This window comes from Aythya marila (assembly GCF_965140915.1).
Source record: "Aythya marila genome assembly, chromosome: 3".
Lineage (NCBI taxonomy): Eukaryota > Metazoa > Chordata > Aves > Anseriformes > Anatidae > Aythya > Aythya marila.
The window spans coordinates 8,841,583-8,869,089 of record NC_139044.1 but is presented as its reverse complement, the minus strand read 5'-3'; the positions used below and the strand labels follow the sequence as shown (position 1 = coordinate 8,869,089).

Below are 27,507 nucleotides of genomic sequence, written 5' to 3'. Positions count from 1 at the left end.
CTAAAATAAGTGCTTTTGAGTTCAGGCATGGCAAAAAAATCCTGAGTTTCATTCATGTGATAGAATTCTTTGAGCATGTAATTAAAACTTGTCAATACATCTTATTTGGATTTTTTTTTTTTAAATCCCTCGCAAGTGATGGCTTGGGACAAAGAATTGTCACAGGTACAGTGTAAGTGAAGTACTTCCTTACACAAACTGGTTTGGAGACAGGCAGCCAAGCACAGGAACAACTGGTAAATTTTCATCATGATACAAAGCTGATAGTGGTGCCTTAAAAGTCTTTAGGCATGATTTGGTTATATTTTTAACTGATTTGAAGAAAGACATAAATGACAGTAAAGCTTTCAGATTAAACAATATTATTTAGATAACATTTAGTAAAAGTTTGATGTAAAGGATGCACTGTGGTCCAAGAGAAGTTTTGTGTGATGACAGAAGTCTGCTAGTCCAAAACAAGCTAGAAATATGTAGTTTTAATGGCACAGTCCTCCATGCCTACATTGCATTGACTGTGCTGGTAGTTGCAATCCTCTGTAGGAATGAAGCACCTGGTATCTTGAGACAGGGACTTATGAGTCTCTGAATTCCTGTACCTCTTTCTCTAGCTTTTGCACTTCTGCTGGTTCAGTGTCAAAAAGCTTCACTGGAATATGGATAAGGCATTGTACGTGGCTGAGGACAGAGAAATGAGAATGTCTGCTGAAATGGGGGAGGGAGGGAATCCAATCAAGCCTTTCATTTAATGACAAAAGATTGGTTTGTATGCCATGTCTTGAGAATAGTGGTATCAGCTGTCGTCTCAAAGGGTGAGCTCCCCTGAAAAAGACTCGGTGCGTCACTGCAGCTGGATGTGCGTCTCTCTTATTTCTTCAGATGCTTTGCACTCCTCTTTCTGCAGTCTGTCCTCATTCTAAATATGTCAGAGACTGACTCCTCATTCTTTGTTATTCCCCATCTTTTACAGGAAGATGGGATGAACTCAAATGTTAACTGTGGGTTTTAGAAGTTTCTTGTAGAAAAATGCTTCTTTACAGATTTCACTTCAGGAGATCCAATATGCCTCTGCTGGGAGGCATATTGATTTATAGAAAAGGTTGGGTTTGTTTTCCAAGAGAGCAATGGCACCCAGCAAATGTAAAGTTCACATAAACAGTATTCTGTCAGCAGGTGTTAAGTAGAAACTGAAGGTGGATGACACAATTGTATGAGATAAAGGCCAAGACTGCAGAAAATTTTCTTCTCACAGCTGATCAGCTAATACATTTTGAGCACTGGAAGAAGCTCAGTATTCAGGTTGTGGCAAGGTATCATCAGCCTTGTTCATGGTGCTACAATATGCAAACACAGCTGTGAACTAATCTTTTCTGTGAACCACAAACATTGTCAGACACACTTGTGCTGTTTGCCCAGATGTGGTTAGTGTCAGTAGTTACATGCACTAGCAAGTTTCACACCAACATCAACATCTGGAAGAATACGTCATTTTGCTTTGGGATTTCTGTCTGCAACACAGGTAGCGGTATTTTCCTGACATTGACAAAACCAGCATTTTTTCCCTTTCACTGTGTTACTCTGCACTGGGCGTGTAGCCCAGCCCAAGGACCTCAGTGCAGCTGCACATGTCTGCACTCCTGATAGCCACACACAGATTTTAAAGAGATGAGACGTTATCTTTACAAATGGACAGCTTATTTCTTCATGAAAGCAATTAAGTGTGTATTAGCCTCCATTGCTGTCATGATGGTGACAGGATCCCTACACACTGTGCAAGCTCATCAGGGGTTACAAGCAAGATCAAGTTCTAAACATACATGGAGATTTAAAAAAATCTCAGGAGAGATGGAGATCCCAGTGACAATCTGTTAATAGGATAAGATAGGCCAGTCAACATAAGAAAAATAAGAGGGGCAGCTTTATCTGATGCCAGCACTGACACTCAATGGAGGAGTCATCAGCTCTTGCAGAAGACTGGTTGCATCTTAGCTGGTCTTTGTCAAGGCTGTTTATTGGCCGAAACTGCTGGCAGCCTAGCAGGCTCTGAAGCTATGCAAGGTCAGGGTCCTCTTGTACCCACATACTCACAGGCACCTCCACAGCCTGCGTGTCCAGGAGGTCTGGCCAGGATCACAGGTGTGCCACACAGGGGCACACTGCTCATCAGTCCTCATAGCATCTCTTCAGCTCTTCTTAAGTAGTGATGCTGAACAAAGGTTGCCAAGGCAGAGTGAAAGGGCTAGTGAGAAAAGGAGGAGACGGTAAGAAGATGAAGCAAACTGCCTGTAAGCTCCATGTAGCAGTCCTAGTGCAAAGCACATCAGCACAGGAAATTGCTTCCTTCAGGAAGAGGTACAGCAATGGAAGAAGGCTGGGAATACAATGTAGTCTTAGAGTGTGCTTATCACAGAACCACAGAATCACAGAATCCTCTAGGTTGGAAGAGACCTCTAAGATCACCCAGTCCAACCTCTGACCTAACACTAACAAGTCCTCCACTAAACCATATCCCTAAGCTCTACATCTAAACGTCTTTTAAAGACCTCCGGGGATGGGGACTCCACCACTTCCCTGGGCAGCCCATTCCCATGCCTAACAACCCTTTCGGTAAAGAAGTTTTTCCTAATATCCAACCTAAAACTCCCCTGGCACAACTTTAGCCCATTCCCCCTCATCCTGTCACCAGGCACGTGAGAGAACAGACCAACCCCCACCTCGCTACAGCCTCCTTTAAGGTACCTGTAGAGAGCAATAACGTCTCCCCTGAGCCTCCTTTTCTCCAGGCTGAACAAGCCCAGCTCCCTCAGCTGCTTCTCGTAGGACTTCTTCTCGAGGCCCCTCACCAGCTTCGTTGCCCTTCTCTGGACTCTCTCGAGCACCTCCATGTCCTTCTTGTAGAGAGGGGCACAAAGCTGAACACAGTACTCGAGGTGCGGTCTCACCAGAGCTGAGTACAGGGGGACGATCACCTCCCTAGCCCTGCTGGCCACACTGCTTCTTATGCAAGCCAGGATGCTGTTGGCCTTCTTGGCCACCTGAGCACACTGCTGGTTCATATTCAGCCGACTATCAACCAATACTCCCAGGTCCTTCTCTGCCAGGCAGCTTTCCAACCACTCCTCTCCCAGCCTGTAGCTCTGCTTGGGGTTATTGCGCCCCAGGTGCAGGACCCGGCACTTGGCCTTGTTGAACTTCATGCAGTTGGCCTCAGCCCATCGGTCCAGCCTATTCAGATCCTCCTGCAGAGCCCTCCTACCCTCAAGCAGATCGATACATGCACCTAACTTGGTGTCATCTGCGAACTTACTGAGGGTGCACTCGATCCCCTCATCCAGATTATCAATAAAGATATTGAAGAGGACTGGCCCCAGTGCTGAGCGCTGGGGGACTCCACTAATGACCAGCCTCCAGCTGGATTTGACTGCATTCACCACAACTCTTTGGGCCCAGCTACCCAGCCAGTTTTTAACCCAATGATGCATACGCCAGTCCAAGCCATGAGCAGACAGTTTCTTCAGGAGAATTCTGTGGGAAACGGTGTCAAAAGCCTTACTGAAGTCAAGGTAGACCACATCCACAGTTTACGTGTTTGTGTACAATATGCAACAATATACAATGTTAAACCTAGCCATTAGAAGACTATCCATTAGAAAACCATGAAATTGAAAAATGTTTTGGCATCTCTTGTGGAATTAAGATTGTCTTGAGGCTTATATGCAGGTGAAAAGTGGCCTTTGGCAAGGAATATGAAAATGTGATCAGTGATTTCTCTGTGTGGGATAGAAAGAAGAACTGGTTTGGGTGATGTTCACATGGTCTGTAATGATCTCACAGCACTGGGTGAGTGCAAACCTGATGTTAAGGCTGAATTTCTCTTGCTGGGAAAAAAAAATTCCTTTTAAACTACTACACGTTACACCTATATCCACTTGCAGCATTTTCTAGCAAGTTGTGAAGTGCCATTAGTGGAAAAAAAAAATAGACTGAAAATGTTGCAGTTTGTTAGTTAAGCTTACAAACTTGCTGGTTTGCAACATTCATTCCCTTCATCCTTTCTTTATGCCTTATTTTGGGAAGGGCCTTCTTATAAGCCAAGAAAATACATCGCTTTAATCTTTTGCTCTGCATTTAGATTTCACGGCATGGCATCTAGTTCCAGGAACGGACACAGTAGAACAGCTGTCACCTGGGAGCCAATTTATTTCTGTGTAGCAAATTGTCTTTTAAATAATTAGAGACTGCACCTAGCAATGAATTTCCTTGATGATTTGCATTTGGTATGAAGGCTGAAGGTTAACCCCATGATACCGGATTTCCTGGCCATAATGGGCCAGTGCCATTTTCAAATTAGCATTAGTGACAGGCCCTCAAGATTCAGCTAACTTGAAGAAGTAACCCCTTCCGGTTGCACGCATGAAACTGCTACTAAAGGAGATAAATAATGTTTCCTTGTATGAAGGGAAAAGTTCCATTGATTTCAGTATGAGTTCAGCATGATTAAAAGCTGCCTCTAAAAGAAGCCTCTAGGACTTCAAGTTGGCAGATTTACAAACCTGGTGAGCAATAACTGAAAAACAAAACAAAACAAATAAACAAAAACAGCACATAGTTGTGAAACTATATTTCCTTGGTCCCATGGCTAAGAAATGCACTAGGGCACTTGAGAGTCTGTTATCGTTTAGTGAGCTGAATACTCCTCCTCTGTCTGACAGTACTTTGACAGCTCACTGAAAGTCTCAAATGCTTTTGAATTATTATCATGTTTAAGGGAAACAATGCTTTTAGCTTTGTGTTGGCTGTTCTAACTGAATCTGATGGAACTAATGATTTTCCAAGTTTCCTTTCTCCTACTTTAGTGGACAGATACTATGGACATTCTTAAAGGAGGTCTCAGTGCAACTCTACAATTGCAGAGTTAAACTGAATGCTCCTCAGAATGCCCAGCTGCCTTAGCTGTGATCCCAGTGACATAGATATTAATGTGATAACAACAGATACTAGATTTTTCAAAAACAATTGCCTACAGTTAAGCCTGATCCTACCATGTGTTAGGTACTCCAGCTTAATTTAGAGTAGCATCTGAGTGGCCCAGTCCATTACTTAGCTAAACATGAAATTAAGAGCCAATGTTTTTGTTTCTACCTATGCAAACAACATCTGAGGAAACAGGCTGTTAAGCCAAAAGATGGTCACAACCAGTCAGACAGCTGTCTCTTCTGGCTGCTCATCCCTCTGGCTGTTTTACAGGATGCCATGGTCTGCCGGGCAAGTTGTCAGGGTCGTAGACAGGCAACAGTCCCTGACCATGCAAAGTCTCATTCTCACTTGTCATTGTGCTCCAAGAAGCCAGCACAGCATCAGCAATGGTCAGTCTTCCATCTGCCTGGTGCCGCCATGGCTGGTGCACTCACTCCGTCTGGGCCTTCGGCCACTGTGTTCCTGAGCAGAGAGGTCTTCAGATGTTGCTGTCAGACATCAGGCAGACACAACCTTAGGAACCACAGACAGTATCCTGAAGCTGAGGATTTTGTGTACATTCTTTTCATGTCACTTGGATGTTTCACAGTATTACTACCTAGATTTGGAACCCACTTCAGGAAGGAATTTCTGCAGGTTTTATTGATTTTCTGTAAGGTTGCATCTTGAAAAGGCTCAGATGGAATTTAAGCACCTAAGAGTGAGGCTCTTCCCGACAGGGAAGATTTTTCTTGAAGGGAAAAGAAAGCAAATCCCAGCAGGTGTAACATGAAGCACTCCCTACACCACACTCCTTCCTTTCCCTCGGAGGTCTCTGGTGCTCACTGAAACCCTTCAAATCTTTCCCATTCCCATAGCAGCAGATAAAAGAGGCAGGTGTGGGAAGAGGCCTGAAATACTTTTTCTTTTAAGCTTGTGCATTTGGTTTTGGTTGTCAGTGCTCCACACTGCTTCACAAAGGAGGAATGTAACTGGCCAGTTGTACCCTTTTGTATGCTTCTGAGGTGAAGGCAACTGTAAGGCAGTTGCCAAGTTATGGAATGTGTTTACAGAGCAGTGGAATCTCCCTTTGCTGCATCTTGAGTACAGAACATATAATTACAGGGGTCTCCTGGTACTTGGCAACCAAATGGATGCTCACTGGCATCATGCCTTTAATATGAGAGAGAAGTGCTTCATATAGGCTTCATTTGGCATTAATGAAAACCAAATTTACTAACACAATGCATAAAAATCTGGCCCACTAGTTTCTAAAATACTTAACTAGCTTATTTATCAAATTAGGTGTGAGTGCTTTTCTTACTTGGGATGTTGTAGGGGATTTTCTTACTTGGGATATTGCATTAATGAACTTGTTTTCAGACATGACCTGCAGAAGATGCTGGTTGCATCCCATTAATGAAGCAGTAATGCTGATGACAAGACAAAGGAGCACCACTATCGCATGACAGCGAGAGAAGCAAAGGCAGCAGTGCTGGGACAAACAGCACGGATTTGGGCTGGCAGTGATGAGGAATCCTGTCATAGGCACACCGTTATGCCGACCAGTTTCTAAAAGGCACCCTCTGAAATGTTGTGTTGATCAGCCATCCCCTTCTACAGTTTCTTCTTGGGCTCATTCAGAGTTTACTCTTAGTGTAACGCTGAAGTTAGGAAGATGCTGTATGAGAAGCGCTTCTGGTACTTACCAGTTTGTAAAGCATGGTGATAGACTAATGCATGATGTGGCAAAGTGCTTGAATCACACGTAACACAGAGTACTAAGTGCTCTATTTATACTGCATTTATATTTAGCTCTTACCAGAAATGTGTTTTAGCCATCTGTACTCACTAGGCTTCGGTTTGCATCCTGGAGCCATCTCGGTGCACACAGGCTGCATGCCTGGTGGAAGAAACGAACTAGCACGATGAGTTGCATGCTGGTGTCCTGCCCATGAGACCACATGGCAGTCGGCCCAAGAGAGCAATCAGAATAAAACCCTGAAACACGTCCAGTGGGGGTGTCACATCCACTCCACTGTCTGAACTGTTTGCTGATATAGACAACGCCTTTGAGATTCATACAGATAAGTGCTGAAATTTTGCATTAGTTGATTTAAAATAAGGACTGCCCTTCTTCAAAAAATGAGAAGAAAACAACGTGAAGGATTCTCAGAAGTATTTTTTCTTGTTGTTTTGATTAGGGGAGGAACAAAAAGGCACCGAGTAATTTCTGAGTGTGCGAAGTAGTAAGTTAATTCCTACTTCCTATTTTGAGGGGAACACCTGAAGATTCAGACGTTGCTCTATTATATATGTCAACTTTCCAGCTATAACTGGGAAGTGCATATGTAAGATAAGACTTTGCTGCTCAGTCACGGTTAGAGAGATGTACTTCTGGGCATCTCCACAACCAGATGTTTAGGAGAAAAGCCTTGCAAGGTTACCCAGTAACCATGTAGAAGTTTTTGAGGTACCCCTGTTGGCATAAGTACGTAAATCTTGTGTAACGCTCTGTGCCTAAGTCTATTTTTTTATTTTTTTTTACCAAAGAAATCCCTGATGCAAGAACCTAAGTCTTACTGATACGCAGTCAGACAGAAGGCTCCCAAACACACAACAGCAAGGAGTGAAGGGGGTCAAGCTGCCATTCAGTAAGGAGCCTTGGAAAATTCCACCCACAAACTATAAAAGCAGATAATACCACTGGATGTTTCCGTAGCTGTTCTCTTCAAACACACTCATTTATGCTCACGTTAATTTTTTGTACTAGCTGTTCAAGCTAAACGCTTAAATATTTTGAGCAGTATAAACAACATTTGCTTCTTTCAAAGTAACTGTTGGGCCTTTTCTGCTTAAATTCAATTCACACATCATAATACTATGTACTTTAGGCTAAAAGTGATGTATTAATCAGTGTCATTTAATGAGAGTTTAAGCAGAAATGCCACAGTGGATTGTTTAATGGCACAGCTCTAATAAATCTCACAGCATAATAGAAAAATTAGGAAAAAGAACATTTGATGTTTCCAATATTATTTTTTAAAGGACTAGTTACTGATATACATTTATTACATATAGCCTGGATAATAATTGATTAAACAAGAAATACATTTTACATACAAAATCTGGTTTCAAAACAGACTTTCCAAAATGGAGCATGATTGTTCATTAAGAGAAAAACTAGACTGCAGTGCTGTCCGAGATGTGCTGGGTCCCATACATTAGCACACTGCAGTTACATTTAAGGGATTCCACCTGAGGCTTTTGTTCATCATGCGGACAGTGAGACTTATTTTCTGCAGGCTTGAAAAAAAACAGAAAGGAAATGTGGCAGGTAGTGAGCATGGCTGAAAGGGACTAATGCTACTCAGTACACTTTGCAGCCTAATTAGAGGACAAATTGTGTGCTTTTTATGAAGAGAGAGCAAAGGAAAAATGAACGCATGAAGGGATATCAAAGCACTAACATCTATTTTCCTTACTAGAATTAAATGCTAACCCCAAGGTACCCTGGTAAAGCTGTACTTTCACAGCAAATCAATACCAATGGTAGACCCCTTTAGGTGACTTTCAGTTTTTATATATTAATGTAGTTTTAAGAAGCAGCTAACTTGCTAATGAAGAGCTACGTTACTAAGAAACCCCACGTCCAAATTAGTAAGTAAAGGCCAGTCAGCTGAGTCTTACCACACTAATTTGCAGTCAAACATTGCTGATTCATATTAATAATTATGCAAACCATTATGAATGATTGAACTCTGAATTCATAAGCAAGTAATTACAGAAAAGCAATCATACCACTCCACACAGCATATTTGTTGATTTTGTGAGTCAGATTTAATTTCCTTTTAATTGTTTTTCATAATACATTACATGTGAAATAGTCTTATGTGAAAAAATGCAATAAACCTTACATGAGGGTCAGCTGTAATTTTTCTGTAGAAAGAACAGACAGCAATGTTTTTATATCAGATCTAAAAGGCACAGAGTTTAGAAAGTTTAAAGAGTAGCATTTAGTGACAATGAGATACACAATAACTACTACTATCTAGTAAAATAAGCACTGGACACAAATTCCCAGTGCTGAAATAATGGAGAATGTCTCTATGTGGTTACTGAGAATAGGAAAGGACTGCAGCATTTCAACAGGAAGCAAATGCTGCTAAGATTTGTTTTTTAACGGTGCCTCCAGGTAATGGCACTTTATTGTAACATTTCCTGGATATTAAAAATGCAGAAAACAGAAGTGATTTATCAGTCATGATGGATAACTGGCCTTTGCAAAGTGAAGGTGCTGGCAAGCAGTAAACACTGTAAACCATGACCTACCATTCCTACTGAAGTCACCATGTCTCTGCAGTAGCCCCAGTGTGATGCTTGTATGTGTGTTGTTTGTTTTTATTGTTGTCTTGTTTTGTTTTGATTTTCTCTTTGTTTTGATTGGGGGCTGAGCCTTGCCCGCTACAAAGGCTTGAGTCAGTGGCCATTTGTCTTGAGCAACAACTGAGAGATTCGTTACACTGCACTGTTTTTTGCTCTTTCAGCTGCAAACAAAAGGGTTCGATAAACCAGAGGTTTTAAACCAGTTGTCTTCCAAGTGGAAGGCTTTACTGCTTCTGTTAAAAGTAGAAAAAAACCCACAGGCTTTCTGTCTATGATTTACTTACCAAAAAGGACAAATGAATCATCAGCCTATAAGTTAATGAACTGCATCACTATTTTGTAAATATCCCTAACACAATAAATCATAGATCCAGACTCATTGTCCATAAAAGTACTGATTTCACTAATTACTGGGTCAGAGCAGTAATAGTCCCAGATTAATGAATTCAACAGGAGTAACTCAAATGCTTGGGCAAATGGGTGTTCAGTGAGTGGAACTATAGAGCAAGGAGTTAAATAGCATTCTTGCTATTAGCATGCAATTGTTCCAATTTGTGCTTGATTGTTCAGCAATTTTAAGTGAGTTTTAAGAAACTGCAAACCAGAGAACATTTTATATTCTTTGTGATTAAGAACAATGTTTTCAAGTGCTTCATTATGGGAGTTAGCACAAGTTGGTGTTGATTTTTACTTACATATACAAGCTGTTTTTCCAAATTATTGGTCAGTTAATATATAGTAGGAAATGCTCAGTGTTTATGGTATTTGTATTGTCAGCAACTGAATTTCTACTCTCTGATTTCTGGTCCACTTATACAAGGTATAGCTACAAATATTCTATATCTTCCACTAGAATCACAGTATTTTTGTAATAGATTCTTAAAAATATCAATTATTTTCCCCAAAACAATGAATCTTCTCTTTTCATGGCAAGATGGAACATTTCTTCTTATACATATTTCTGTCCATCCCAACAACAGTTTCCTCTCCCCGCTCCTTGGAGTGGAATTCCCTGCTCTTCATAGGTACTCGTGGTGTAACTGTAGTATACTCAAGCCCAGGTCAGCTGAGCAACTGTTTAGTTTTGTCTGTGTTTGTCGTTGTGGATAAGTTTGTGTCTATAATTGCAGCACCTTTCCCTTACTGTGGCAAAATTTAGCAGAAGGAATGAAGTATGCTGAAGCAAAGGCACACCACCAGTAGGGTAACTTTTTCCATCACATGCTAAAAGCACCAATGAGAAAGTCAGCTTTCTTAAATGGCCAAAATCATTTCAAGTCTGAAGAATCTAAATGTGTTAAAAAATTATTTTGAATATTTTGAAGGCTTAATATTTGACAACTGATCAAATTGGAGCTGGCAGGGCTCATTGAGAGGACTTTAAACTAGGTAAGAAGGGGGATGTGGAGGCTCATTAGAGATGAGCCAGAGGGAACAATGTCAGGGCTGGGGGAGAGAGCAATGGCTCAACTGAAGTGCATCTACACTAATGCACGCAGCATGGGTAACAAACAGGAGGAGCTGGAAGCCATCGTGCAGCAGGCAGGCTATGACTTGGTTGCCATCATGGAAGCGTGGTGGGACCACTCCCATGACTGGAGTGCTGCAATGTCTGGCTATAGGCTCTTCAGAAGGGACAGATAGCATAGAAAGGGTGGTGGTGTGGCTCTCTATATTAGAGAGTGTTCTGATGTTGTGGAACTCGAGGCTGGGAATGCTAAGGTTGAGTCCCTATGGGTTAAGATCAGTGGGAAGGCCAACAAGGCAAGCATCCTGGTGGGGGTCTGCTACAGACTGCTGAACCAGGATGAGGAGACAGAAGAAGCATTTTATAAGCAGCTGGCAGAATTCGCGCAATCGCCATCTCGTGGGGGACTTCAACTTCCCAGACATATCCTGGAAATACAACAGAGCTTAGAGAAAGCAGTCTAGGAGGTTCCTGGAGAGCATGGAAGATGCTTCCTGATGCAGCTGGTTAGTAAGTGTACTGGGGAGGTGCCCCGCTAGACCTTCTGTTCACAAACAGAGAAGGACTGGTGGGAGATGTGGTGGTCGGGAGCTGTCTTGGGCAGAGTGACCACGAAATGGTAGAGTTCTCTACTCTTGGCAAAGTCAGGAGGGGGATCAATAAAACTGCTGCCTTGGACTTTTGGAGGGCTGACTGAGCTGTTCAGGACACTGGTTGGCAGAGTCCGTTGGAAGGCAGTTCTGAAGGGCAGAGGAGTCCAGGAAGGCTGGGCACTCTTCAAGGAGGAAATCTTAACTGCTCAGGAGTGCTCTGTCTCCACGTGCCCAAAGACGAGCTGGCGCGGAAGAAGACCGGCCTGGCTGAACAGGGAGTTGTGGCTAGAGCTTAGGAAGAAAAAAGAGGGTTTATAATCTTTGGAAAAGAGGACGGGCCACTGAGGAGGACTGTAAGGATGTTGCGAGGCTTTGTGGGGACAAAATTAGAAAGGCCAAAGCTCATCTGGATCTCAAACTGGCTACTACCATTAAAGATAACAAAAAAATGTTTTTATAAATACAACACAAAAAAGAGGACTAAGGAGAATCTCCATCCTTTACTGGATGGCGGGGGAGGGGGAACTTAGTGACAAGAGATGAGGATAAGGCTGAGGTCCTTAATGCCTTCTTTGCCTCAGTCTTTAGTGGCAAGAGCAGTTGTTCTCTGGGTACCCAGCCCCCTGAGCTGGTGGAAGGAGATGGGGAGCAGGATGTGGCCCTCATAATCCACGAGGAAATGGTTGGCGACCTGCTACAGCTCTTGGATGTATGCAAGTCGATGGGACCGGATGGGATCCACCCGAGGGTACTGAGCGATCTGGCAGAGGAGCTGCAACAAGTCCTATGAGGAGTGGCTGAGGGAGCTGGGCTTGTTCAGCCTGTAGAAGAGGAGGCTCAGGGGCGACCTTATTGCTCTCTACAAGTACCTTAAGGAGGCTGTAGTGAGGTGGGTGTTGGTCTGTTCTCCCACGTGCCTGGTGACAGGATGAGGGGGAATGGGGTAAAGTTGCACCAGGGAGGTTTAGGTTGGATATTAGGAAAAACTTCTTTACCGAAAGGGTTGTTAGGCATGGGAATGGGCTGCCCAGGGAAGTGGTGGAGTCCCCATCCCCGGAGGTCTTTAAAAGACGTTTAGATGTAGAGCTCAGTGAAATGGTTTAGTGGAGGACTGGTTAGTGTTAGGTCAGAGGTTGGACTGGGTGATCTTAGAGGTCTCTTCCAACCTAAGTGATTCTGTGATTCTGTGATACAGTGATACAGTATCATTCAGAGATAGCTGATGCAGCCTGGAAACTTTTGCATTTCAAGGATTACATTTCTTTAAAAAAAAAATAACCCAAGAAAAATGGACATCTAATTTGTGACTTCACCAGTAAGTGTGGGAAGCCGTGGAGACAAACAGAAACTTTAATCACAGATTCACAGGAGATGAGCTTACCAGTGACTGCTTTATTTTATGTCCTAAAAAATGCATGCCGCTCTGACAACCAACTGCATGTGCTTACAGTGCTGGATGATGGAAGATGCAACATTGAGCAGAGTGCCTCTGACCTGAGCAGGACATAAAGCAGGTCATTATTGACCTATGGGCTGCTTTGTTATGACACAGATGTGATTTCAAGAGATCCATATGGATCCTAGCTATCTAGAGACATTTACCAGAAGTTACAAAGGGATGCAAACCACTTCATAGATTCTCTGTGAAAGAGTGGGGATAGCAGGAGGCAAGGAGTTCAATTTGGTTTCATTACTGTTGCCATAAAAGTTTTACATAACAAAAGAAGACCAACAAACAGCATCAGACAACATCACCCAAAACTGTGGTTCAAACATGCCAGTGGTCTACCAAAGGATTCTCCGAAGGCGTTCTCACAAGGAACCGGTGCACAGCTGCCCTCTAGGCTGTTGGAATCCTCCCTCATCCCAGCCTCGCAGCAGAGAAGTCACCAGGAGCACAGATGGGGCAGCCACAAGCATCCAGCTGGCGAGGTCCTTGGCTTCAGTTCTCTTAGCTGGGTTCTGCACGAGAGCCTTTCTGTCTTGGCACGCGCACACCTTCTGGTAACCTGATGAACTCACCTGCAGGCAGTGACTGTTCCTCCGTAGTTTAATGAGCTGTTGGCTCTGCACTCCTGATCCACAAGGTGTGCCCCAGGCCTGACCACAGCGGCACCAGTTATTTCTGCTGTCATCTGCCTCATGGAAGCAGCAAGAAAAGGAATGGACGTAATTAAAAACCTATTACAGTCCTTGTATTAAAAAGTAAACCATTGGGTTTTAAGTTGTAATTAATGAGATTGGCTTTCAAATTAAGAGGAATCAGAAAACAAGCTTTTTTTTTTTAAAAAAAAATTGGTTTCTAATTTCTTTTTGCTACTTTTGATACATTCACATCACTGCTCTTAGTTTCTCTTTCCACTGGTGATTTTTTTTTTTGAGAGAATTTCAGGTGAGATTTTCCAAAAAAAGTGCCAAATATAAAAATGACAAAATCGGCAACAATCTTTATAAACGTATCTTTGATGGTATGCGTGGGAGCTACTTGGGCCTCACTTTGTTTCATTTTTATGAAGGGAAGCCCAACTTGCAGAAGGTTGGAAAATACTGCTGTGGTGTGATAAAACTGGTCTGTATGAGTATTACAGTTATGCCAAGCCTGCAAATGGTAAGGATGATTAGCATTTTCCCTATGAGGAAAGACTGTGAGACCTGGGTCTGTTCAGCTTTGAGAAAAGAAGAGTGAGAAGGGTTCTTATCAATGTTTACAAATATTTTAAGTGTGGGAGACAGTGGGATTTGGCCAACCTCTTTTCAGTGGTTTGTGGGGACAGGACCAGGAGCAATGGCCACAAGATAGAGCACAGGCAGTTCCGCACCAACATGAGAAAGATCTTCACGGTGAGGGTGACGGAGCACTGGGACAGGCTGCCCAGGGAGGCTGTGGAGTCTCCTTCTCTGGAGATATTCAAGGCCTGTCTGGACACCTACCTGGGCAGCCTGCTCTAGGGAACCTGTTTTGGCAGGGGGGTTGGACCCGATGATCTCTTGAGGTCCCTTCCAACCCCTACAATTATGATTCTGTGATTCTGTGATTAAATCTATCAGAGTAGATAAGCTCAGCCTGCAGAGCTTCACCCTTCTGCCATTAGTTTCTTACTACGGGACTTCAAATTATTTGTAAAGCTGTAATTATTTACATTTTTTTCTTAACTTTTGTTGCTTTTTTGTTTTGGTTGTAAGAATTGATTCTTATTTGAAGGCTTCTGCTTCAATCGTTAAGATTTCCTGGCCTTCACATCGTGCAGTCAGCGGCACACCTCATGCCTGCTGCACCTGGCTTACCCGACTGGACCATTGCCAGAGGTCGGCACCAGGTCCTCACTGCCTTTGAGAGGACACATCGCACAAGTGTGGCCACTTCAGAATTAACTTCCCTAGAGACAACAGCGTTGTTCTCTGAAAGTGCTGTGTAGGTGCAAATGAACTGCAGAGTAAAGCTCTCAGACTGAAAACCGTTTCCATGCATACTCCATTTTTGCTTGCTAGCAGTAGCCAACTTTACCCATTTTTTGTTGTGCTGTATCTCTTCAAAAGTGAAATATTCCCTGTCTTTTGTACAGGATGCCACTAAATATTTTCCTCCTTCTTCCCTTTCATCTAATATAGGCTATATATGACAAATGAGGCAGAACAGACTTTAAATATTGTTTGTCAATGAAAGGCAAGAACAGCTCCCTAGCAACAAAAAAGATGTCGCTTACTGTCTTCAAAAGGAGACCATTTCATCCCATCTCGTTACAAATGCCTTCCTGTGATAGCTGCTGTAGATATAAAAATCTGCCAGCAGGGGATCCCCGTTAGGAAGTGACCAAGTTTGAAAACCCGTTATGCTTCTGGCAAACATTGTCATCTTGTACATATTTAGCCTGATCACTCTGGCAGGTTATGAAAGACTAAATGGTGCAAACATGTGGCAGATGCCGTTCTCATGATAGTTGAGGAGCCTTTGAGCCTCCATTGGTAGCATGCCAGCTTCATCTTGTATACTGAAGAGCATTATACTTTCAAACCTTCTACAGCTTGCCCTGAGGGACTGCTGCTAAATTGGTAATAAAATTCAGAATGAGCCTCAGAAAGTTGACTTGTTGGTTTGGCTTCGATTTTTTTTTTCTTCTCATTATTAAACTTTGCTTTAACAGCTATACATAGATGTGCTTTCTCAAAAATACCATATGTCCTTTTAGAAAGGTGCTTAGAATGGAAAAAAAAATAATAATTAAAAAAAAAAAAAAAGAAAGATAAAAATGCAGAGCCAGCACAGCAACGGAAAAGTGTTTCTGTGAAGTACCTCTATAAATTGCCTTTGATGCTTACGTTTCTTCAGATGAAGAGAAGTAAAAGAAATCAGGGAGTAAAGGTTGTTTACTGGTAGCTCCTCTTGGCAGTCTATCTGGAAAATGCAAACAAAGCATTTTCCAAAAAGGGCATTTTATTCACATCAAATATTGTAAATTGGTGGCAAATTTAATTTTTTAAGCTCCAAATCTGGGAACAATGACAAGAACTGGCAAAAAAATGCACTTACTGGCTGAACTGGTGATGGTAGCAGCAACATAAAGCATCCCTGAAATATTTTATAAACATTATTTAGTGCGACATCTTGGTGAGGTAGGTGAATGATGTAATGAATGTAAGGCAGTTAGATGTGCCTCAATCAAGAGATGAAATCACCATTAGGGTTAGAATTTGAATCCAAATACCAACGTGTAAACATAAAATGTTTGGCTGGTGGAACAGGGCATATCAGTAAAACTGGACAGCCTTTAATTATCTTAATGTATTCTTATATAACACACACACTCACACACCACCCTTCTCCTTGCTTTGCTACCTAATTTTGACATTAAGTTAAAGGTTTGGGTTGGGTGGGGCTTTTCTTCTGAAACTGAACTTGCTTCAATATTTGGGGAATATCCTGTTCTCTCTGCACCTTACAGGTACATAATTACTTAAATTAAGATACTTGAAGCTGAGCTCTTTAGCACATTTCATATCCAAATGACCAAGTAGCATCAGTCTTGGTCACATGGTGCCAGAGACTCTGAGGCTGGGCAGGATTTACCGTAGCAAGAACATAGTATTTGTAATAGCGTCAATAAATATTCATACTGGGAAAACATCTACCAAGAGCCCCACTGTGCCAGACACTGCAGATCACATGTAGAGGCAGCCCCAGCCCAGACAGCTGACAATACAAAGTGAAATGCAGATGAAGGGGACACAGTGAAAAGGGAAAAAAGAGCTTATCATGAGATGAGCGTGTAAAAAAACAAACTAAGTTCTGCCACATACACAAAGTGTTGTGAATTGTGCAGGTCATTAATGAGAGCTGAAGTTTAATTCAAAAAGAATGAAACTTTTCATTCAAGAAGAATAAAACTTTCTGAGAGGCAGAAAATAGGGCAAATTGACATTACAAAAACCTTTCTTCTGCCAAAAGGAAACAGCACATTCGTTTTCTGTAGAGACAGATAAGTCAGACTTATTAAGTTTACATGTCACCTTTTAAGTTGCTTTTACGCAGATGTTCACTTATTGACCATGCAACTGCATTGAGCAGTAGCGCAGGTGCACTCCTAACAGCAGTGCCAGCAATGCCACTGACTTTCCAAAGAGAGCAACATTGGTTGTGGCCACGCAAGTGCACCCCTCGTAAAGCCTCCCGGGTGACCCTGTTGACATCCGTTCAGTCGTTCTTTGGGTGAGCCTCTGGTTAGCATTAGCAAGACATACACATGCACAGCATTTTGTGAAACTGTAAAAATTATTTTTCCTTATAGAGGCAACAGAAATAATTCACAGCTCTGTAATTGAGTTGCCTCACATTGTATTTGCAGCATTGAAGTTCTACGTCGAGTCATGTCCTCGCCATCCTTTTACTCCTTTTTCACAGAAGAATGCTGTCACGAATGCTGTCAGTGGAAGAAAAAGTTACAAGAGCTTCCTCCTAGAATAGCCTCAATTTAGCTTCAGCACACTACTGCAAAGAACATATTGCAACATTGTTGTGGCCTGTTTTTCTGGCCTTTATTAATCCAGAAACCTTAATGATGAACAACATTTGTGTCATTGTCTACACAAATTTAATTTGTTTATGCAGCAGTTCAGTTAATCCTGCAATCTGCTTTTCTCAAATGAGGACAGATAATGGAGACACCGTTCTTTACAGGTCTTTGGGCTTTTAAATTCTGATAAAATCAGGATTCTTCACTGGGTCTTGCCACAGCTCTGAATTAAGCCACTTTAAATGTAATTACTGAAGCTGGCTGTACATCAGGAACATCCATTAAAAGAATTGATTGACCATGCTGTTACGGGAGGCATTTCATGAACAAACGATCATGATGGGTTCAGAACTGTAATTTATAAAGGCAAAAAAGCAGGTAAATACTTTATTAGTGGTTAATGAGAGGTTCACAAGATAACTAAATTTCTTCTTTTTTAACCAGCTACTTCAGGGAACCTTGGTCCATGGCCATCTATCACGATCAGTTTATTGATCTCAAGAAGGAACTGCGCCAAATCCTGCTGTCGGAACAGGTAAGAAAAATGACCAGTGAGTGCATTTTATTATTTGGACAATTTGTTAGTGTTGTTCACTTTGGTTTCTTTCCCCATCCTTCTCCTAAAGTGTTGTGTTTCTGTTTAGCTATTTCCTTTGGGAAACCTGAACAGATCCTATACCTAGCCAAGGGGTTTTACCACGTATAGCATACTGTTTGGTTTCATTGTTTTGGCACATTTTTAGATTTGTCAGTAGAACTTTTCATTAAATTGCTTTGTTTTCCAGCACAGCATTTTTACATTACACGTGCAGTTTAGTAAAAATATCCAGGAGGATCTGGAGGCTTATTTTGTCCAGTTATCACTTAAAAAAAAATATCCTAATAGGAACACACTAAATGCCATTCTAAACCTGTCTCAGTTGAGGCTATGAAAAGTAGATTTTTCAACATCTACACATAGGGAATGGCCTTTGTAAATAAAAGAGTCATTTTTTTTTTTCAGTGATAGGTGGATTTCCTCAATAAGAATTAAAATGTTTGTTAGCGCTGTTTACAGCTTTAGCCTTCGTACTGTAGACAAGAGGCATAAAGCCTCAGTAGCCTGTAAAAACCCCTGCTCAAAACCCAAACCCACAGCACACCGTGAAACAACTGCTGTCTGCAGCAGATTTCCAGCCACCCAAGGACTGCCCCACCCCAGCGCATTTCTGGTTGCTCTCAGACCTAATGGCAGCCCGAATCCTGATCCTTCCAACCTGCTCTTAGGGACCACTTGGCCTTCCCTTTCCTCATGCTGTCTTTGCTTTTGTTTTATGCAGTGAGATTCTGTGTGAATGCAGTGTTTTTAAGCATTCACTTGCAAAGTTTTTAACTGCAGAAAGCAAACAGAATCAACTATGGACGGACAGAGGCTGACAAAAGCAAGGGATGCTGCGTGGACGGCAGCCCACCTGCTCACAGGACCCAAACTGGTGTGCTGTCTTGTGTCACAGCTGTAATACACAAATGCTCAGCCTCTGCCTCCTCCCAAAGGGCAAGATGCAATTTTCCTCCTATTGTCATGATACTGACAATGCCTTGGTACAGTTTTTTTTTTTTTAGATTCTCTTGAAAGATACCTATAAAAGAACACAAAATGAAATTCTGTGCAGAATGGGAGGCCTGATGAGAAGTGTTTCTCCTGCCATCACTCAACCACATTTTACATGCTGTAAATGTGAACAACTTTAGAGAAAGGGGAATTGGTGTCCTACAAATGTCACTATTAGAGATTTGCTTGCCTTACCCTTTTCTAGTGGCAGCAGACCTGACACACAAAAATAGTCTCACTGAATGCACCAAAGGCACCTCTATGAGCCAGAAACACAGATGACGGTAACTGCATCTGGATGCAAATTTGGCTTTGCTTTTTGTATTTTTGCTTGGATTTTCTTCATGGTGATTTTAACAATACTTTTTGACTGCCACTTTTGTACACTTTCCTCGGGCGCTCCTCCCTGGCACGCTACCAGAGGCATGGTATGGAATACCTCACACGTGCCTTGGGACTGGGTTGGTGTTGCTGTGTGGGGCAGGAGACCTGCCGTCTGTGCTTCCTGTTGCTCATAGCTCAGCTCACTTCGGCATGCAAATAAGCTAGTAATGAAATGTAAAAGCGAGGAAAAAGCATGTCTTATAGAGAGTTGGTTAAGAACCCAGAGTAAACACGCACAGGTCAGCCGTTTCCAGTTACGGTTTCCACAGAGACTGGTGATGAGTCTCACGCGTTTAGGGGCAACGTTTAAGGAAATATTTAAGGAACACCGAAGCAACACATGCCTGGAGGGGCCAGCTGCGGCTGGCACGGGGAGCGCTTCCAAGCCCCGTGCAGAAACCTTCACCCAGCGCCGCAAGCGGCGTGCGCACGGCTCGGGCGCGGTGCCCGTGCCCAGCGCCCGGCCCCGTCCCTTCGGCTGGGTCCCCGCCAGCACGGCCCGGGGCTGGGGGGGGGTAACCGGGACCCGGGGGGACCTGAGCCTGGGGCGACTCCGTCCCGCGCCGCGCCCCGGCTGAGCGCTGCCGCCCCGCAGGTGCCCGAGCCGCCCCCGGAGCGCCTCGCGGACGAGCGGCCGCTGCCCCCAGAGCCCGTCCTGCGCTACCTGCGCCGCCACCGCCCGCACCTGCCCATGTACGCCCCGGCCGCAGGTGAGCGGGGCGCCGGGGGGGCGGCGGGACGGGCCCGGCTCTGAGGGGAGAGGAGGGGGGGGGGAGCGGGGGCGGCGTCTCGGGGGCAGCCCCCGGCGGGGGGGCGCGGCGCGTGCCCGGCGGGCCGGCAGCTGTATGCTAATAGCGGGACGGGACCGGGCGGCACGGGGGGGGCGGCACGGGGCGGGCAGCGCAGCCCGTGGGCCGAGCTCGACCCGTGTCGGCCCGGCCCGGCCCGCCGGCGCCTCCCCCGGTGCCGGTGCCGGGAGCAGCCCCTCCCCCTCGGCCCTTTGTGCGGCCCCGGGCGGCGGGGCGCAGCTTTATGCTAATGCCGCGCACAAAGGCGGCCGCGCCGGGCCGGGCGGGGGGTGCCGCGCGTGCCGCCCGCCCGCCCCCGCCCCCAGCACCCCGGGCCGGGCCGGCTGCTGCCCCCCACCCCCCGGCCGCCACCTGCGGGGCGCTGGGCCCGGCCCGGCCCCGGGCTGCGGGGCGCGGACAAAGGGCCGAGGGGCAGCCCTAGCACCTGCCGCGTGTCCGCGCGGCCCGGGAGCGGCGCTAACAGGTAGCGGCCGACCCGCGGGGCTCGGCCCCTCGCGGGGCAGGGGCAGCGCCCGGTCCCCCGCCTCCCGCGGCGCCCCCCGCCCGGCTGCAGGGGCTCCGTCCAACGCCTGACGCCGAGCGGCACCCCGGGCCCCCGCAGCGCGCCGGAGCCTCCGGACCCGCACCCCCGTGGAGGGGGGAGGGGGGGGGAACGGGGACGCGGCCCGCGGCGAGGGGAGGGGAGGGGAGGGGAGCGGGCCGGGCCCCGCGGCGGGCGGCACACAAAGGCCCACGCGTGCCGGGGGCGGGCCGGGCGTGTGCCGCGCCGCGGGGGGGCGGCCGGGGGCCCGGGCTCAGGTGCAGCCGCTCCGCCCGCCGCCGCCGCCCGCCGCGGCGCCGCTGATTGGCCGCGGCCGCCGCCGCCGGGCCGAACAATGGCCCGGGCCCGCTTAAAGGCGGCGGCGGCGGCAGCGCGGGGCCGAGAGGGGAGCGAGCGCCGCTGCCGCCGGGCGCGGAGGCGGCCTCCCGCGGAGGCGCCGCCAAGATGCCCCGCGGCTTCCTGGTGAAGCGCAGCCGGCGGCCCACGCCCGTCTCCTACCGGGTGCGCGCCTGCCGCGAGGTCGCCCCGCTCCCCGCCGGCGGCGGCGCCCCGGTGCCCGCCTGCCCCGCCGCGCCGCCGCCGGCTCCGCGGGACTCGCCGCCGCCGGTGCCCTTCGGGACGCCAGATGCCGCCGTGCAGGCGCTGTACAGCCCGACGCGGCCCGTCAGCAGGGACAAGTACCTGGAGCGCGGCTTCAGCCTGGGCTCGCCCGTCTCGGCGGAGTCCTTCCCCGCGCCGGCCGTGCCCAGCACCATGGACCCGCTGCTCTTCGCCCCCGCCGAGCTCAAGCTCTGGGCTGCCGCCGCCGCCGGCCACGCCGAAGCGCCCGCCGCCAACAACGGCCCCGGCGCGGCCCCCGCCGCCCCCGGCCTCGCGCCACCCCCCCCGGTTGGGGCCCCCCCCGCCGCCGCCGCCTCCGGCCGCCCCCAGCCCGGCAAGCGGCCGCCGGGCGCGGCGGAGCCCGGCAGGCAGAAAGCGCCGTCGGGCAAGAAGGCGAAGGCGATCCGCAAGCTGACCTTCGAGGACGAGGTGACCACGTCGCCCGTGCTGGGGCTGCGCATCAAGGAGGGCCCGGTGGAGGCGCCGGCCAAGGCGCGGGGCGGCTGCGCCCGGCCGCTGGGCGAGTTCATCTGCCAGCTCTGCAAGGAGGAGTACGGGGACCCCTTCGCGCTGGCGCAGCACCGCTGCTCGCGCATCGTCCGCGTGGAGTACCGCTGCCCCGAGTGCGACAAAGTCTTCTCCTGCCCCGCAAACCTCGCCTCCCACCGCCGCTGGCACAAGCCGCGCGCGCCCGCCGCCAAGGGCGGCCCCGAGCCGGGCCGGGCACCGGCGGAGGAGCCGCCGAAGGAGGCGAGCGGCAGCGAGCGGGACACGCCGAGCCCCGGCGGCGGCTCGGAGGCGGGCTCCGAGGAGGGGCTCTTCGAGTGCCCGCGCTGCGCCAAGCGGTTCCGCCGGCAGGCCTACCTGCGCAAGCACCTGCTGGGTCACCCGGCCCCGGCCCCGGCCCCGGCCCCGGGAGCGGGAGCGGCCCTGGCCCCGGCCCCGGTCCCGGTCCCGGTCCCCGGTCCGGCCCCCGAGCCCGCCGCCGAGGTGCCGCCCGCGCCGCCGCCCGCCGAGTGCCGCCTGTGCCCCGTGTGCGGGGAGACCTTCCCCAGCAAGAGCAGCCAGGAGCGGCACCTGCGCCTCCTGCACGCCGCCCAGGTCTTCCCCTGCAAGTACTGCCCGGCCACCTTCTACAGCTCGCCCGGCCTCACCCGGCACATCAACAAGTGCCACCCGTCGGAGAACAGGCAGGTCATCCTGCTCCAGGTGCCGCTGCGCCCCGCCTGCTAGAGCCGCCCGTGCCTTCCCGGCCCGCCGAGCGCCTCCCGCGGGCTGCGCACCGGACTCGCCGCACCGTTAGCTTTAATATGGCTTGTGAACTGCTGGAATCTGGCTTTACAGTTACTTTTCCGGGTTCTCTTTCTCTCTCTGTCTCTCTCTCTCTTTTTTTTTTTTTTTTCTTTTTTTTTTTTTTTTTCTTTTTTTCGCTTATTCTTTTCGTTTTTTATAAATGTGAACAGATCAAAGCGCTTCAGGAGAAATGAGAATTTCCTTTAGTGTAGCCACAAATGCCTTGACTCTGCTGTTGTTGGTCTCCAGAAAATGCTGTAGAAAATGCCTTAACTGTGACATGCCAACTTTCTGTTTTCGTTTGTTTTGCCCTTACTAAGGTAGCTTATGAGTTGACTATTTGTATATGTTGGTTTGCATAATTATGTTATTTATTTGTTATTTATTTATATTAATTATGAAGATTGATATTATTTGATTGCAGATGTTCTAATGCGCTTTTTTTTTTTTGTCTCCCCCTCCTGCCATTTCACTGTGCATTTCAGAAGATTTTTTTTCTAAAGGGATCTGCTAAAAGGTTTTAACTTTTATACCTAGAATAACACACAGTCTGAACCATTTTATCCTGTGCAACCGACAGCTCTTACTTTTAGATGCAATCTCTTTTTCTACACACATTATTTTCTTAACTGTTAGTTATTTATAGAGTGCTTCGATAGAACTGTTTCAACTGTATAATTATTTACTATTCAAATAAAATATTTTCAAATTCAGACGTGCCCCCACTGCCTCCTGCTTGGCCCAGCCAGGGGGATTGGGGCCGGACCCTGCCTGCCCTGTTGGAGGGCACCCCAGTAGGTACCGCGCTGCTCTGTGCTTTCTGATGAGATTAATTAAAAGGCAGTTATGGGGGGGGGGGAGGGGGAGAAGAGCGAGGTGAGGCAGGCTGGGTCCCAGGGGGGCTGACAGGGATAGGAGCCCCAGGTGTTGGCCCCCAGCCCGGGTCAGGCTACAGCTGTCCATGCACTGCGCGCTGTGCTACGGCAGGTGAAACAGCCATGGAAGAGTGGTGCAGGGGAAGCAGAGGGAGGGAATGTGTGTGTGTCACATTTGGGGGAAAGGGTGAGAAATTGGAAAGGTTCTGGCATGTAGGAAGGCTCCTGGGAAGCCTTCCTGTGCGCTCGGAAAGGCAGGCTCTGAGGCTCCCTAGGACGGCTGTGCCTGGTGAGAGGCAGCCACACGTGTGCAGGACCCACCGGGGCCCGAGCCCGCTGCCCCATGGGGGGCTCTGCAGCATCCCCAGTAGCTGTGGGGACCACTCCAGCTAGGAGAGGCACAGCCCAGTGGTGTGAAAGACCTCAGGGCAATGGCTGGGGCAGATGGAGCAGCAAGCAGGGCGCTCCACTCACCCTGTGGGCTGGGGCAGTCAGCCCTGACGTGTGGTGGTGCACACACTTTACTCAGCAAGTAATTTCTTCAGTTTTTTAGCAAAAAAAATATAAAATATTAGCATGACTGGGGAGGATGCACACTGGGCCAGTGAAAGCCCTCTGGCAGGCTTTGTGGTGCCACCGTGTCATCTCTCCCTCCAGCAGCAGAAGCCTCGGAGCCACCCTTACGGCATTATGGCACACAGCTCTGTGTGGGAACGATGGGCCCAAACCCCTTGTCACTTGCTGGTGTGCTCAGGGCCTGGCATGGGCTGAGGGCATGGCTCAGGTGTTTGGTTGCTCCAGGCTGGGGACAGGAGGGCACGCGGCCACCTTGGGCATGGTGCTGCCTTCAAGGCATTCATTAACCAGCCTGTTCCTGCTGGGCATGCTCACCTGGAGGCTATTGCCTGAAATGGGGCTGTTCTGCCTTGGGAAAGGCAGGCGGCCATCTGGAGATCCCCAGCTCCCCAGGAATGCTCCAAGTATTTGTTTACTTATTTATTTATTTTTGATATAGCTTTTATAGGAAGAAAAAGATAGTTGCTGAGGTTTTTGTTTGTTTGTTTTGGGGTGCTCGTTTATTTTTTTATTTTTGCCTTGTTTAGTCGGGCCAAAAAGCACTGAAGCCACCAGGCACTCACTGTCTCCACTCCTAGGAAACCAACCTTCTTACACCAGGACTGGCCTCAGGTCTAGGCAGAGCTGTGGTTTTAGCAGAAAATTGATACACTGAAAATGAGTGTAGTCTTGATAGCCTCAGAGCTACAGGCAGCAAAACATGTTTGGCAAGAAGTTTTGCTTTGCTTTTCCCTGTTCCTTGGGGCCTGGAAAGCCCCAGGGATGGGTCCGTCACAGCCTGCTGGGGCATAGCTTCCCATGCACTGGCAGTGCCACTTCACCAGGTGTCCAAAGCAGGAGCTCCCCAGGGAAATTTTTGAACACACGTTGAAGCCCTCCTGGGCTGCCGGACACTGTTCCCAGACCAAAGCCCAGTGCATCCATCAGAGAGGCCCAGAGGATGCACGTCTCTTCAGCGGCATCCCAATGGAAATCTTTGTGCTGAAAACTTGCTCCATATCAGTGTCAATTTCCTAATATTCAGGAGAATTCTTTCCTGCCCAAGCAGGAGCCAGATCAGATCTGTTGGAGCCAGAAGAATTTCCCAGGTTAGCAGGGCGATGTCAGGGTAAGCATCAGTACCCACGCTTTTACTGCATCTGCTGCTGGGAACCTCAACTGCTGAGGGAAGCATGGGCAGGGGAGGCTCGGGCTTTGTGGAGGAGGGAGAGAGGAAGCTTGAGTGCTTTGTAGAGTGAGGTCCTTTCACAAATCCCCCGTGAAACTGGGGCCTCGCTTTTGGAGTCGCGGGGCTATAGAAGTCTTGGCAGAGGTTGTGCACCGGGGTTTCACCCCTTGAGAGACCCAAGCGGCGTGGCTGAAACCCAAGCTGCAGCTGCCACGCACAGCAGCTTCTGGGAATGCAGGTGTTGCCTTCCTGGTGCCATCTTCTCGCCATCCGGCAGCGAGGAGTGGCCAGCGCTGTGCAAACAAAGCCTTCTGCTGTCAGCTAACAAATCAATTTGCTGATGGCTCTGAATTCATCCAGCAATAACAGGTTTGGGCACCTCAGAAAATGCTGAGCCTACCCAAAACGTGATCTCCAATTTTTTGAGGCAGGTACAGAGGTCATCAGCTTTCCGTGCAAATGGCCATATATGTTTGCCTGTTTTGCAAAGCTCTGGATCTGGCCCCCTCTTTGAGCACACAAAGAGTTGAACACATGGTCTGAAATGGATTGTTTGCAAACTGAAAGGAATCAGGGAGATTAATTACAGGAACCTTCAGGGTCCTGAGAAATGCAGCTCAAACACCGTCACTGGAGCGTGGGCATACAGCTGGTGATGAGCTGGAAAGAGTTTTCCCTGCAGCGTTGTCAGCACAAGAGGCGGTGCAGCTAACAGGGGAACAGCTGAAATGCTCTGTAATTAGATGATCTTTAAGGTTCTTTCCAACCCAAACCATTCCATGCCTCTAATGCCACCGCTCGCCTGCATGTTAACAATTGTGGTGCCGACAGCACTGTAAAGTAGCAGCCGTTAATGCTGTCCATGCAGCAAAGGAGCAAAGGGGTCTGGGACAGAGCTTTGGCTTCAGATTTCAGTTTCCTTCCCCACACAAACCTGCTTAAAAACTGGTGTCAGTTTTGAATGAGCAGGTGAGCGGGGAAGCTGCTGGAGGTTCCCCCAACACTGGTGTGGTGGCATGGGCTGGGACTGGGTGATGCAGGTGGCGGTGCCATCGCTCTGCTCTGCCACTGTCCCACATTCCTCACCCTGAGCTCAAACATCTCACATACTGCCACACAGATAAAGGAAAGGGCCTCATTATGGCCATAAATGGTTTTAATTAAAACTAAGTTTACAATTTGCATAACAAAGGTCTGCCTAGTGGAAGGGTTGGGAAGGCCATGCTAGTATGGCCTTCCACGTTGCAGGTGGGGGCACCAGGACAGGGCACTGTCTGGCTTTTCTTTGCATTTCTGTTGTGAGGTGTTAATGAACGTGCTGCTGGGAAGCACCACTGAGTCCCAGCACTGCACTGGCCCTGCCACATCTGTGCAGGACACCCCAGGAACTTTCCAGAAAGTGGCTCCCAGCTGCTGGGACTTTGGTGTGGCTCCTGCCAGGCGGCCTCCTAGGCTGGGTAACTCACCCATTATAGGCAGCAACAACAAAAGACCTGATTGCCTTGAAGCTCAGGGAGCACAGAGCCCTCCCTGTTCGTCACCTCAGCTCCAACTTGCCATGTGCCTTATCAGCATCCTTTGGGCCACAGTGGCTTTAGACAAACTTAGTTTTTTAAAACGCCACCCATGTGCCAGGCACTGGCTCACAGCAAGCCCTGCACAGGATGGCAAAGCCCCGGGCAGCTGATGTAGCTGCTGCTGGGGTGCGCGGGGAAATGCTGCATTTCATCCTGAGATGTGGATTTTATTTATTTATCAGGATAAGGACCCAGGTCATCATTTCATTTGCTAATTTTATAGTTTTTCATATATATGAATTAAATCTATTCCAATAGCAGTGTAAAAGAAAAAAAAAAAAAAGAAGGGAAAAAAAAGCATCTGCATCCAATGGTTCCTTAGATTCGGACCTAGAAAATTTAATACATGTAAATGAAACAAATTATAAAACTAACTAGATGATAGCTATAGAATTTATTCTGTATAATAAATTATAAATATGTAAATTAAATGAAGATTAGATGTTCATATATAAAATTTATCAATATTTGTATACGTTATATTATGCAGTATGGCACATGAGATATATAATGTATTAGAAATTATATGTTGCCTGTTATATAAAACTTGTTATAGAAAGCATATTATAAAGCACTGTATGTAGTATATATGTATAATTATTTATACTTTATTATTTAGATAATGAAATATTTTCTTATATAATTTTGTATGTATTAGCTTTCTAAGACTATACTGTTTAGTGTA

General features: G+C 47.3%; 2 protein-coding genes across 2 annotated transcripts in view; both read left to right on the top strand.

Moving 5' to 3' along the window:
* Positions 1–20,137, top strand: part of CFAP61 (cilia and flagella associated protein 61) — a gene marked incomplete at both ends in the record, with an annotated part of 103,715 nt that extends 83,578 nt beyond the window's left edge. The window contains 2 exon segments of the mRNA XM_082758156.1: positions 17,853–17,943; positions 19,979–20,137. Of these exon segments, the coding sequence (XP_082614282.1) occupies positions 17,853–17,943; positions 19,979–20,137 (250 nt within the window).
* Positions 20,138–20,980: 843 nt separating this feature from the next.
* Positions 20,981–23,405, top strand: INSM1 (INSM transcriptional repressor 1). Its single transcript, XM_082757346.1, is given in 2 exon segments — positions 20,981–21,154; positions 21,157–23,405. Coding segments are annotated over 2 exon segments (1,497 nt in total). The 5' UTR covers positions 20,981–21,067; the 3' UTR covers positions 22,567–23,405.
* The last annotated feature ends 4,102 nt before the right edge of the window (positions 23,406–27,507 follow it).